The sequence below is a fragment of the Hemiscyllium ocellatum genome, chromosome 18, assembly GCF_020745735.1.
Source record: "Hemiscyllium ocellatum isolate sHemOce1 chromosome 18, sHemOce1.pat.X.cur, whole genome shotgun sequence".
Taxonomy (NCBI): domain Eukaryota; kingdom Metazoa; phylum Chordata; class Chondrichthyes; order Orectolobiformes; family Hemiscylliidae; genus Hemiscyllium; species Hemiscyllium ocellatum.
This window is the reverse complement of record NC_083418.1, coordinates 9,859,086-9,873,966: the sequence shown is the minus strand read 5'-3', so window position 1 is coordinate 9,873,966 and position 14,881 is coordinate 9,859,086. Positions and strand designations below refer to the sequence as shown.

The 14,881-nt window shown below is 44.7% G+C and overlaps 1 protein-coding gene across 1 annotated transcript in view; it reads left to right on the top strand.

The window, feature by feature from the left end:
* Positions 1 to 14,881, top strand: part of spi1b (Spi-1 proto-oncogene b) — a 190,672-nt gene that overhangs the window by 168,743 nt on the left and 7,048 nt on the right. The window contains exon 4 of the mRNA XM_060838372.1: positions 9,499 to 9,655. Within this exon, the coding sequence (XP_060694355.1) occupies positions 9,499 to 9,655 (157 nt within the window). The remainder of the gene's footprint in view (positions 1 to 9,498; positions 9,656 to 14,881) is intronic.

Genomic DNA, 14,881 nt, shown 5'->3' with positions numbered 1-14,881 from the left:
CCCAATCACCGATGTAAGACTCACTCTGTAGTTTCCTGGATTATCCCTTCTTCCCTTCCTGGACAGAGGAACAACATTAACTACTTGCCAGTCCTCTGTGGCTAATGAGAATTCAAATATCTTGGCCAAAAGAGAAATCTTCTCTCTTGCCTCTCTCAGTAACATTGGTAGATACCATTGGGCCCTGGGGACTTATCCACCTTCATGCTCTTTAAGTGACCCAACACCACTACTTTCTTGATCTCAAAATGCCTTAGTGTATTAACATGCTCCACACAAATCTCGCTACCCTCCATATCCTTCTCCTGGGTGAATACCGATGCAAAGTGGTCATTTAGGATCTCACCCGCATCCTCTGCCTCTGACTCCCTTGATTGGTCCTACCTTCTCCCTAGTTATCATTTTGCTTTTAATGAATGGATAGGATGCTTTAGGATTCTGTTTAACCCAATTCGCCAAGGTCATTTCATGGCCCCATCTTGGTCTCCTAATTCCCTACTTGAGTACTTCCCTGCTTTCCTTATTTTAGCTGACCCACTGACAGTGCAGCACTCTCTCAGTACTGACCCTCGGACAGTGCAGGACTCTTTTAGTACTGACCCTCTGACAGTGCAGCACTCCCTCAGTACTGACCCACTGACAGTGCAGCACTCTCTCAGTACTGATTTTGTCTGATTTTAGCTTCCTAACCCTTACATATGAGCCTTTTTCCCTTTTGACTAATTTCAAAACCTCCCTCACTATCCAAGGGTCCCTTCCTTATCCTCCTTATCCTTATCAGGATATTCCTGATGAAGGGCTCTTGCCCGAAACGTTGATTTTACTGATCCTCGGATGCTGCCTGAACTGCTCTGCTCTTCCAGCACCACTAATCTAGCAACATATCTGTACCTTACCAGCCTTATTTTAGCGTCGCTGAATTACACTGTGGTCCCAGGACAGACTGCTGTGGGACACTGTGTGGACCTTTAAACATTGAAAATCTGCTCGTCACTGTGCCACTCCCTCAGTACTGACCCTCTGACAGTGTGGCACTCCCTGAGTGCTGACTCTCTGATAGTGCAGCACTCCCATAGCACTGACCCTCTGACAGTGCAGCACTCCCTCAGTACTGACCCTCTGACAGTGCGGCACACCCTCAGTATTGACCCTCTGACAGTGCAGCACTCCCTCAGCAGTGACAGTCTGACAGAGTGGCACTCCCTCAGTACTGACTCACTGACAGTGCAGCACTCTCTCAGTACTGACCCTCGGACAGTGCAGGACTCCCTCAATACTGACCTTCTGACAGTGCAGCACTCCCACAGCACTGACCCTCCAACAATGCAGCACTCCCTCAGTGCTGACACTCCAACTGTGCAGCACTCCCTCAGGACTGACCCTCTGACAGAACAGCACTCCTTCAACATTGACTCTCCACTGGTGCAGTCCACCCTTATATTGACCCTCTGACCATGCAGCACTCCCTCAGTACCGACACTCCGACAGTATGACAGTGATAGAGTCATAGAGATGTACAGCACAGAAACAGACCCTTTGGTCCAACTCGTCCATGCCAACCAGATATCCTAACCCAATCTAGTCCCACCTGTCAGCACCTGGCCCATATCCCTCCAAATCCTTCCTATTCATATACCTATCCAGATGCCTTTTAAATGTTGTAATTGTACCAGCCTTCACCACTTCCTCTGACACCTCATTCCATACACGTACCATCCTCTGTGTGAAAATGTTGCCCCTTTTATATCTTTCCCCTCTCTCCCTAAACCTATGCCCTCTAGTTCTGGACTCCCTGATCCCAGGAAAAAGACTTTGTCTATTTACCCTAGCCATGCCCCTCATGGTTTTATAAACCTCTATAAGGTCACCCCTCAGCCTCCAACACTCCACGGAAAACAGCCCCAGCCTGTTCAACCTCTCCGCCTCAAATCCTCCGACCCTGGCAACATCCTTGTAAATCTTTTCTGAACCCTTTCAAGTTTCACAACATCCTTCCAACAGGAAGGAGACCAGAATTGCATGCAATATTCCAACAGTGGCCTAATCAATGTCCTGTACAGCCGCAACATGACCTCCCAACTCCTGTACTCAATACTCTGACCAATAAAGGAAAGCATATCAAATGCCTTCTTCACTATCCTATCTAGCTGCGACTCTTTTTCAAGGAGCTATGAACCTGCACTCCAAGGTCTCTTTGTTCAGCAACACTCCCTAGGACCTTACCATTAAGTGTATAAGTCTCGCCCTGATTTGCCTTTCCAAAATGCAGCATATCATATTTTTCGAAATTAAACTCCATCTGCCAATTCTCAGCCCATTGGCCCACCTGATCAAGATCCTGTTGTAATCTGAGGTAACCTTCCTTACTGTCCACTACACCTCCAATTTTGGTGCCATCTGCAACTTACTAACTGTACCTCTTATGCTGACATCCAAATCATTTATATAAATGACAAATGCTAGTGGAACCAGCACTCCACTGGTCACAGGTGTCCAGTCTGAAAAAAACCCTCCACCACCACCCTCTGTCTTCTACCTTTGAGCCAGTTCTGTATCCAAGTGGCTAGTTCTCCCTATATTCCATGAGATCTAACCTTGCTAATCAGTCTCCCATGGGGAACCTTGTCAAACGGCTTACTGAAGTCCATATAGATCACATCTACCGCTCTGCCCTCATCAATCCTCTTTGTTACTTCTTCAAAATCCTCAATCAAGTTCATGAGACATGATTTCCCACGCACAAAGCCATGTTGACTATCTCTAATCGGTCCTTGCCTTTTCAAATAAGTGTAAATCCTGTCCCTCAGGATTTCCTCCAACAATTGTCGATCACCAAGGTCAGACTCACTGGTCTATATTTCCCTGGCTTGTCCTTACCACCTTCCTTAAACAATGGCCCCATGTTAGCCAACCTCCAGTCTTCCAGCACCTCACCAGTGACCTTCGATGATACAAATATCTCAGCAAGAGGCCCAGCAATCATTTCCCTAGCTTCCCACAGAGTTCTCGGGTACACCTGATCAGGTTCTGGGGATTTATCCACTTTTATGCATTTCAAGGCATCCAGCACTTCCTCCTCTGTAATATGGACATTTTTCAAGATGTCACCATCTATTCCCTACATTCCATACCTTCTATGTCCTCCTTCACAGTAAACACTGACTCAAAATACTCGTTTAGTATCTCCCACATCTCGTGCGGCTCCACACACAGGCTGCCTTGCTGATCTTTGAGGGACCCTATTCTCTCCCTAGTTACCCTTTTGTCCTTAATGTACTTTGGATTCTCCTTAATTCTATTTGCCAAAGCTATCTCATGTCCCCGTTTTGCCCTCCTGATTTCCCTCTTAAGGATACTCCTACTTCCTTTGTACTCTTCCAAGGATTCATTCGATCTATCCTGTCTATGCCTCACATATGCTTCCTTCTTTTTCTTAAACAAATTCTCAATTTCTTTAGTCATCCAGCATTCTCTATCTTCCCTTTCACCCTGACAGGAATATATTTTCTCTGGACTCTCGTTATCTCATTTCTGAAGGCTTCCCATTTTCCAACCATCCCTTTACCTGTAAACATCTGCCCCCAATCAGCTTTTGAAAGTTCTTGCCTGATACTGTCAAAATTAGCCTTCCTCCAATTTAGAAACTCAACTTTTAGATCTGGTCTATCCTTTTCCATCACTATTTTGAAACTAATAGAATTATGGTCACTGGCCCCAAAGTGCTCCCCCACTGACATCTCAGTCACCTGCCCTGCCTTATTTCCCAAGAGTAGGTCAAGTTTTGCACCTTCTCTAGTAGGTACATCCACATACTGAATCAGAAAATTTTCTTGTACACTCTTAACAAACCCCTCTCCATCTAAACCCTTAACACTGTGGCAGTCCCAGTCTATGTTTGGAAAGTTAAAACCCCCTACCATAACCACACTATTATTCTTACAGATAGCTGAGATCTCCTTACAAGTTTGTTTCTCAATTTCCCTCTGACTATTAGGGGGTCTATAATACAATCCCAATAAGGTGATCATCCCCTTCTTATTTCTCAGTTCCACCCAAATAACTTCCCTGGATGTATTTCCGGGAATATCCTCCCTCAGCACAGCTGTAACACTGTCCCTTTTCAAAAATATCACTCCCACTCCCCCAACCCCCTCTCTTGCCTCTCTTTCTGTCCTTCCTGTAGCATTTGTATCCTGGAACATTAAGCTGCCAGTCCTGCCCATCCCTGAGCCATGTTTCTGTAGTTGCTATGATATCCCAGTCCCATGTTCCTAACCATGCCCTGAGTTCAACTGCCTTCCCTGTTAGGCCCCTTGCATTGAAATAAATGTAGTTTAATTTATCGGTCCTACGTTGTTTTCTGCTTTGTCCCTGCCTTCCCTGACTGTTTGACTCTCAACTGTACCTGTCTCAGATTGATCTCTTTCCTCTGTATCTCTTGGGTCCCACCCACCCCCCCAACTTTACAAGTTTAAATCCTCCTGATCAGCTTTATCAAATTTCCCTGCCAGTATATTAGTCCCCTTCCAATTTAGGTGCAATCCGTCCTTCTTGTACAGGTCACTTCTACCCCAGAAGAGATTCCATGATCCAAAAATTCTCCCATACACTAGCTCCTCAGCCATGCATTCATCTGCTCTATCCTTCTATTCCTCCCCTCACTAGCTCGTAGCACTGGGAGCAATCCAGATATTACTACTCTCGAGGACCTCCTTTTTAAATTCCTGCCCAACTCTCTAGATTCTCCCTTCAGAATCTCATCCTTTGCCCTTCCTATGTTCCAGTGTGTACAATGACAGCCTGATGGTCCCTCTCCCCTTTGAGAACATTCTGCACCCTCTCTGAGACATTCTGGCACCAGGGAAGCAACACACCATTCTGATTTTTTGCTGCTAGCCATAGAAACATCTGTCTGTGCCTCTGACTAGAGAGTCCCCCATCGCAATTGATCGCTTGGAACCTGACGTACCCCCATTGCATTAGAGCCAGTCTCATACCAGAAATTTGGCTTCATTCCCCAGAGAGTCCATCACCCCCTATATTTCCAAAACAGCATACTTGTTTGAAATGGGGATAGCCACGGAATCTCCTGAGCTACTTGCCTACCTCTCCTCCCTTTCTTGAATTTAACCCATCTACCTGACTGTATTCACGGCTTTCCTCCCTTCCTATAACTGCCATCCGTCACACCCCCTTGCTCTTCTAAATTCCTCGTTGCATTCGATCTGATAGGATTCACAACCAAAGACATTTATCGCAGAAATAATCCTCAGTAACCCGTAAGCTCACCGTGAACTCCCATATTCAACAAGAAGAGTGTATCACTCTACCAAGGGCCATTTTGCTTCTTCCAACGTGCAGACCCAGAAAGTAGCACCGTCTTATTGCTCTGCAAAACATTGCTTCAGGTTAACCTAATACTTATGGCTTATGTTATTAAAATTTAATTAAGAGACAGATTCCAATAAAAACATATAATCAAGAAAAAACTCATTTTACTCAATATTGTAGATTTACATTAAGGTTATACGTAAAACCATTCACTTATCTGTTCCTCTGCTGTGACCTCTCCGAAACAGGTTCCTCCAAGATCAGTTATGAATTTCACTGTTTGTTACGTTTTCCTAGACTCACTCCAATGTTCAGTGATACATGAGTTCAAACAGCAAAGGCAGTAACTGCACAGATTCACTGCTGTGTCAGAAACCTGTGTAGATTTTCTATCTCTCTATCTCTCTCTCTCTCCCTCCCTCTTCCTTACAGATCATGTGCTTTTGTCTGTCTTTCTCCCTTTTAAAAGTGCTGTTGTTTTGACTTTTATTTTCTCCAAAGTGCCAAAACACTTGCAACAGCATATAAAACAGTAATTGCTGCTCCTGGAATTCACGTTCAATGCCAAAAATACCTCAAAAAAGGAGCAGCAATTACAGCTACAAATATTTCCGGTCCTCCATCTTAGATTACCCAGAATTCAAGTCACCTCTCAACCTTCTTCTCTCTCACAAAAACAGCCTCAAGTCCCTCAACCTTTTCTCATCAGACCTTCCCTCTATACCAGGCAACATCCAAGTAAATCTCCTCTGAACCCTTTCCAAAGCTTCCAAGTCCTTCCTATAATGTTGTGACCAGAACTGTGCGCAATACTCCAAGTGCGGCCACACCAGGGTTTCGTACAGCTGCAGCCTGACCCTGTAGCTCTGAAACTCAATCCCTCTTCCAATAAAAGCTAACACACCATATGCCTTCTTAACAGCCTTATCAACCTGGGTGGCAACTTTCAGGGATCTATGTATCTGGACATGTGTAGTTTGAGACCATGCCCTTGTTGTAGAATCATAGAGATACACAGCTGAAAAATGTGTTACTGGAAAAGCGCAGAAGGTCAGGCAGCATCCAAGGCGCAGGGGAATTCACGTTTCGGGCATAAGCCCTTCTTCAGGAATCTTTCTCATAGAGATACACAGCTTGGAACACGACCCTTCGGTCCACCTCGTCCAGGTTGACCAGCTATCCTAAATAAATCTTGTCCCAGTTGCCAGCACTTGGCCCATATCCCTCTAGACCCTTCCTCAATACCCATCCAGGTGCCTTTTAAATGTTGCAATTGTACCAGCCTCCACCACTTCCTCAGGCAGCTCATGTCAGACACGCACCACCCTCTGCATGAAAAAGTTGCCCCTAGGTCCCTTTTAAATCTTTTCCCTCTCACCTTAAACCTATGCTCTTTAGTTTTCACTCTAGGGAAAAGACCTTGTCTATTTACCCCATCCATGCCCCTCATGAATTTGTAAACCTCTCTAAGGTCAGCCCTTAGCCTCCAACACTCCAGGGAAAATAGTCCCAGCCTCTCCCCACAGCTCAAACCTTTCTGGCTGGAGATGGTCACAGCTTTGAAAGGTGCGATCTAAGGATCTTTGGTGAATTTCTGCAGTGCCTCTTGTACCTGGTACATACAGTGTTGCTACTGAGCGTTGGTGGTGGAGAGAGTGTAAGTTTGTGGATGTGTCAATCAAATGGGCTGCTTTGTCCTGAATGGTGTCAGGCTTCTTGAGTGTAGTCAGAAGTGCATCCATCCAGGTTAGTAGGGAATATTCTATCACACTCCTGCCGTGTACCTTGTAGATGGTGGACAGGAGTTGGGGTGTGAATCACTTGCTGGGGATTCCTAGCAACTGTATTTATGTTATGAGTCCAGTTGTGTTTCTGATGAATGGTAGCCACAGGATGTTGATAATAAGGGATTCATTCTGTCCCATTTAGCATGATGATAGTGGCACACAACACAATGTGGAGGCAGAACTTAATTTTCACAAAGACTGTCTGGTGGTTACTCTTACTGGTACTGTCATGGACAGATACATTTGTGACCAGCAGATTGGTGAAGATGCAGTCAAGCATATTTTCCCTCTTGGTTCTTTTATCATCTGTCGTAGATGTAGTCTCGATTGGTATGTTGCTACCTTGTTGGCGCTGGGATATTGAGATCCCCCTTCCAGAGTACATTTAGTGCCCATGCCACCCTCCGTGCTTCCTTCAAGTGTTGTTCAGCATGGAGGAGCACTGATTCACAGCAGAGGAAGAACAGTTCATGGTAACCAACTGGAGGATTTCTTGTCCATGTTTAATATTTTACTGTGGGGTCCAGAGGCAATGGTGAAGACTCTCAGGGCAACTCCTTTCTGACTGTACAACACTGTGGCAGCAGCTCTGCTGGGTCTGACCTGCCATTGGGACAGGACATATCCAGGGATGGTGCTGATGGTGCCTGGGACATTGCCTTGATGATACAGTTAGTGTGACTATGTCAGGCTGTTGCTTGAGCAATCTATGAGACAGCACTCCCAAGTTTAGTACTATCCCCCAGATATTAGTAGGGAGGATTTTTCTGGGTCGACACAGCTTTTTCTGACATTCGTGACACACAATGACATCGCCAACAGGTAAGAATCTAACCATTACTACTTGAAATTCAAGACATTGAAAGCAGAGGGGATGGGCGAACGGTATTATATCTAGACAGTCAGTGCCAAGGTTGATGCCAGGTGCACTATCCCGTTTCATTTCATTTCATGTTGAGATTTCAGATTGATCGTTACAGCTGAGTGGCTTGTTAGGCCATTTCGGACAGCAGTTGAGAGTCAATCACATTGCTGTGGGTCTGGAGTCACATGTAGGCCAGATCAGGAGAAGATGGCAGACTTCCTTCTCTGAAGGATATTAGTGAACCAAATGGGTTTTTTCTGACAATTGACAATGATTTCATGATCATCAATAAATTCTTAATTCCAGATTTTTTATTGAATTCGTCCCATTATCTATCATGAACTTCTAGATTGATTGTCTGGATATAATACACTAGCCCATCCCTTCTGCTTTCAATGTCTTGAATTTCAAGTGGTAATGATTAGATTCTTACCTGATGGCAATGCCATTGCCTGACGTTTGTGTGGCACGAGTAATTGCTTGCCACGTTTCAACCTAAGCTTGGATACTGCCCAGGTCTTGTTCCATTTCATGGAATCATAGAACCTCTGCCAGGTGAAAGCAGGCCAATTGGTCCATTTAGTTCATACCACCCCTTTAAAGAGCATCCGAGCCAGACCCAACACCCCCCTGCATTTCCCACAGATAATCCATGTCCCTGGACACTGGCAATTTAGCATGGCCAATCCACCTAACCTGCACAACTTTGGACTGTGGGAAGAAACCTATGCAGGCACGGGGAGAGTGTGTAATCTCCACACAGACAGTGCCCACGGGTGGAATTGAGCCAGGCTCCTTGTGGCTGTGAGACAGCCATGCTAACCACTGAGCCACAGCGCCACCCATTTGGACACAGGCTACTTCAGTATCTAAGAAGATGTGAATGACGGTGAACATTAGTCATTCAAATTCATAGAATCATTGAATCCCCACAGTGTGGAGGCAGGCCATTCAGTCCATTTAGTTCCAAAGCAGTCCTCTAAAGAGCACATCCCTGGGCACTCTGGTAATTTAGCATGGCTAATCCACCTAGCCTGTACATCCCTGGACACTCTGGGTAATTTAGCATGGCTAATCTACATAAGTCTGCACATCCCTGGGCACTCTGGGTAACTTAGCATGGCTAATCCACCTAGCCTGCACATCCCTGGACACTCTGGGTAATTTAGCATGGCTAATCTACATAGTCTGCACATCCCTGGACACTCTGGGTAATTTAACAAGGCTAATCTACATAGTCCGCACATCCTTGGGCACTCTGAGTAACTTAGCATGGCCAATCCAGCTAAGGTGCACATCTTTGGATTGTGGGAGGAAAACAAAGCCTGTGCAGACACAGAAAGAATGTGTAAACACAGGGTGGAATCAAAATTGGTCTACGAATTGAATTCTCTCTGTGCTGCTAGGCACAGCCAGGTGAGTTGGTATGGTTTTAGATACAATTACCTGTTTGATTCAATAAGTCGCACTGTCCACAGACATTTGGCCACTTCACAACTCCTCTCTCCTTCACAGGTGCCCTTTGTGTCCCACTGGTGCCCACAGTACACATCCTCAGCTGAACGGAGTTCCGATGAGGAAGAGCTGGAGAGGCGAAGTCCACCGTTAGAAGTGTCGGATGGAGAAACAGAGGTTACAGATTCTTTTCCCCACATGGGTGGTGCAGATTCAGGTGGGTATGAGGAGGAAGATTGAAGATAAAAGATTTTACAGACAGCAACTGTAGCAGCAATGAAGGGATTGGTGATGGGAATAGAGGCGGAATTCAGTAGGGAATAAACAGGAATGATGGGATTAGGGGAAAATAACACAAGGAGTCTGGAATTGCTTGTTTTTTTTATTTATTCACAAAATGAGGGTGTCATTGACTGGACCAGCATTTATTGTCCATTGCTAATTGCCCAGAGAGCAATTAAGAGTCTGCCACATTGTTGTGGGTTTTGGAGTGACATATTGGCGTGACCTGGTAAAGATGGTCGTTTGCTTCTCTAATGGATGAACACTAGTGAACCGAATGGGCTTTTCAAGCAACTGACAATGGATGTATGGTCATCATTAAACTCTTAATTTCATATTTTTATTGAATTCAAGTTCCACCAGCTCCCATAGTGGGATTCAAACCCAGATCCCCAGAACATTACTGGGTCACTGGATTAACAATTTAGCAATAATACCAGCACTAAGCCATTGTCTCCCCTTCAGTTATGATTATGGATGGTTATGTTAAATGATAGCAGTGCACTGTATGCAGGATATTCCCTCTGCCTTCTTTTTTTAGGGGGAGCGTACCCTTCCTGGGCACCCATCTTGAAAGGTTGTCAGAAGGTTAGAACCCCTACAATTTCACCGCCCTTACAGACCTCACCCAGCTCAGAGGCAGCCCATCTACAATGGGTACCCTTTCCATTCTGAGGACTGTCAAAAGTCGGTAAAGACAAGAGATGTGAAAGATTATCAGCTTTTATATCATTACTCTGCTTCATGTGGGCAGTATCCTCTTCTCCAGTGAAGACAGATGCAAAGGACTCATTCTCTAGCTTAAGGGTGGGGGTGGGGTAGGTGAGAAGGAAGGGTTTGCCAGGGAGAGAGGGGATGAGGGTGTAGTATATTGCAAGTTCTAAACATTATGTTACATTGTCCTCTGTGCTGGAAAGATGTGCAGGGAGTTAGTCCAGACGTGGCTCCAGCAACTGAGGAGCTATTGGTCTCACCCACAACGAAACACAAACGGAAGGTGATAATGAGCTGGGCTGTTTCACATTTGCAGAAGATTGTGACATGAATTTTTGGAATTCCAAAGACTGATTTTGTGGAAGTGCGAATATTGTATTGAGGTGAAACAATCAGTCCACTGGGCAATTCAACTCTCAGAGAGAGGAACTGACTGGGAGAATTACAAGCAAACATTACTGATTTGGCTAGAAGTGAGAGATAGGAGAAGTAGGAGATAAGGATAATAGCAATGTCTTCTCCATTGTGGTGGGGTCAGGTGCTTGTGAGAGCCTGGATTATTATAGATCTTCGGGCACTCGAGAGTTACCCATTAGCCAGGAAAGACCCAAAGAGAGAGCTAAGAAGAGCCAGGAGGGGACTTGAGAAGTTGTTGGCGGATAGGATCAAGGAAAACCCTAAGGCTTTCTATTGGTATATTAGGAATAAAAGAATGACTCCAGTAAGATTAGGGCCAATCACAGATAGTAGTGCGTGGAGTCAGAGGAGATAGGGGAAGCACAAAATGAATACTTTTCACCAGTATTCACACTAGAAAAAGACAATGTGGTGGAGGAGAATACTGAGATACAGGCTGCTAGAATACATGGGATTGAAGTACACAAGGAGGAGGTGTTAGCAATTCTGGAAAGTGTCAAAATAGATAAATAACCAGGGCCAGATGGGATTAAACCGAGGATTCTCTGGGAAGCCGGGAGGAGATTGCCGAGCCTTTGGCTTTGATCTTTACATCATCATTGTCTGCAGGAATAGTGCCAGAAGACTGGAGGACAGCAAATGTTGCCCCATTGTTCAAGAAGGGGAGTAGAGACAACCCTGGAAATTATAGACCTGTGAGGCTTACTTCGGTTGTGGGTAAAGTGTTGGAAAGGGTTATAAGAGATCAGATTTATAATCATCTACAAAGGAATAAGTTGATTAGGGATAGTCAACACGGTTTTGTGAAGGGTAGGTCATGCCTCACAAACCTTATTGAGTTCTTTGAGAAGGTGACCAAACAGGTGAATGAGGGTAATGTGGTTGATGTGGTGTATATGGTAAGGTGTTTAATAAGGTTCCTCACGATAGGCTATTGCAGAAAATACGAGGACATGGGATTGAGGATGATTTAGCAGTTTGGATCAGAAATTGGCTAGCTGAAAGAAGACAGAGGGTGGTAGTTGATGGGAAATACTCATTCTGGAGTTCTGTTACTAGTGGGGTACTGCAAGGATTTGTTTTAGGTCCACTGCTGTTTGTCATTTTTTTTTATAAATGACCTAGCTGAGGACATAGAAGGATGGGTTAATAAATTTGCAGATGACACTAAGGTCAGTGGAGTTGTGGATAGTGCTGAAGGATGTTGTACAGCAGGACATAGATAAGTTGCAGAGGTGGCAAATAGAGATGAATGTGGAAAAGTGCAAAGTGATTCACTTTGGAAGGAGTAACAGGAGTGCAAACTACTGGGCTAACGGTAAGATTCTTAGTAGTGTAGATGAACAGAGAGATCTCGGTGCCCATGTACATAGTTCCCTGAAAGTTGCCATGCAGGTTGATAGGGTTCTTAAGAAGGCGTACAGTGTGTTAGCTTTTATTAGTGGAGGGATTGAGTCTTAGAACCACAAAGTCATGCTGCAGCTGTACAAAACTCTGGTACAGCCACATTTGCGTATTGCATACAGTTCTGGTCACTGTATTATAGGAAGGATGGAGAGGCATTGGAAAGGGTTCAGAGGAGATTTACTAGGATGTTGCCTGGTACAGAGGGAAGGACTTACTGAGGGACTTGAGGTTGTTTTTGTTAGAAAGAAGAAGGTTGAGAGGCAACTTAATTGAGACATATAAGATATTCAGAGGGTTAGATAGGGTGGACAGTGAGAGCCTTTTTCCTCGGATGGTGATGGCTAGCACGAGGGGACATAGTTTTAAATTGAGGGGTAATTGATATAGGACAGATATCAGAGGTAGTTTCTTTACTCAGAGAGTAATGGGGGCGTGGAACGCACTGCCTGCAACAGTAGTAGACTTGCCAACATTAAGGGCACTTAAATGTTCATTGGATAGGCATATGGATGAGAATAGATTAGTGTAAGTTAGATAAGCTTCATATTGGTTCCACAGGTCGGCGCAACATCGAGGGCTGAAGAGCCTGTACTGCGCTGTAATGTTCTATGTTCTATTATTAATCATGGATTGTTCTGATATTAAGGAGATTCTGGGCTGACAGTATCACACACAGCCCGGAATGAAATTGCAATGTATTCATTGAAAGGAAGCAACTGCCAAGTGAGATTGTTGCAGGTTATGTGATGTGAACCTAGTGAGTAAATACAGTAATAATATTTTGGTGTTGGTTGCAGTTAGTTTTGGTTGCAATATGATGATACATCCTGTTGCAGGCCATTAGTCATAGTCAGAACAAACACAGTTTCCTGATGAGAAGAAATTTGCTGAAAGAAACATGGTTAAACAGGACTGAGTCATTTATAGTCGGGATCAGTAAGAATAATCTGACATTGAGGGAGAGCGAAGAGAGCGCAAAGTGTTCTCTGTGAGCATGGAGAACCAGGGAATAAAATTAGGCAGTTCAGGGTGGGAGATTAGTTGGAGAAAGTGAGGAGATCAGAGTCGAGAGTGTGGTGCCGGAAAAGCACAGCAGGTCAGTCAGCAACCGAGGAGCAGGAGAATCAATGTTTCCAGCATAAACCCATCGTCGGGGTGGGGTTAGTTGTATAGTTATTGAGTCATAGAGATGTACAGCACAGAAACTCATCCACGTCAACCAGATATCCTAGACTGACCTAGACCCAGTTATTCATGTATCACACAGACGCACTGCAAATATTTTAATTGTACTCATCTTCACTACTTCTTATGGCAGCTCATTCCATACACGCACCACCCTCTGTGTGCAAAAGTTACCCTTCAAGTCCCTTTTAAATCTTGCCCCTATCACTTTAAGCCTATACCCTCTGGTTTTGGACTCCACTCCCTGAGGAAAAGACTTTGACTATCCATCCTATCCATGCCCCTCATGGTTTTATAAACCTCTTATAAGGTCACTCCTCAGCCTCCAATGCTCCAGCCTACTCAGCCTCTCCATAGAGCTCAAACCCTCCAATCCCAGCGACATCCCTGTAAATCCTTTCTGATCCATTTCAAGTTTAACTACAGTTACCCACAAGTCAAATGGATTTTTCCAGGGGCATTATTTGAGTAAGTCATTAGGTAGTGTCCCAAATGCCTGACTTTAACCATGAGAACGAGTAGATTCCACCTTCTTGGAAGTAAACAGGCAAGGTGATCTTGTTTTGGTGAACAACTATAGGAACTGAAGACCATGTGTGCTCAAACTATTGAGAATCATAGAATCATCAAATTCCTACAGTGCAGAAACAGACCACACAAGCCCCCCGAAGGGTAACCCACCCAGATCCCTACATTTACCCCTGACTGATGCATCTAACTTACACATCCCTGAACACTATGGGCAATTTAGTATTGCCAGTGCACGTAACCTGTCCATCTTTGGATTGTGGGAGGAAACCCAGGCAGACACAGGAAGAACGTACAAATTCTACGCAGACAGTTGCCCGAGGCTGGAATCGAACCCAGGTCCCTGCTAACCACTGAGCCACTGTGGTGTTGCAGAATAGGCCACAATTTGTGATAGGGGACCTTGAAATATTTATGAAAAGTGATGTAATACTCTAATATCACCCAGTGGCAGAAATTATAGACTCCAAGAAGCCTTTGCTCAGTTCTCTTTGACACAGCTAAACCTCATGGGACTTACATCTCATTCCTGATGAAGGGCTTATGCCCGAAACGTCGAATTTCCTGTTCCTTGGATGCTGCCTAACCTGCTGTGCTTTAACCAGCAACACATTTTCAGCTTACATCACAAGGTCTTGCTTGCATACATTCCTCAGAAAAAAATTTGTTTCTTTAAGCCTGACCTCAGTAAGTAAACATGGTAGCAGGAGGAAGTCACCTAGCCCCTCAAACCTGCTCCATCCTTCAACAGACCATGGCAGATCCGATTACCCCCTCCTTCCTGAATACCCCAGTTTTAATTACATGGCCACTATTTAGGTTAAAACCCTCTCTACTTCCCTAGTTTTGCAGTTCGCTAGAACATTAGTCCCAGCACATTTTCAGAGATTGCCCCAATGGTTATAAGCCC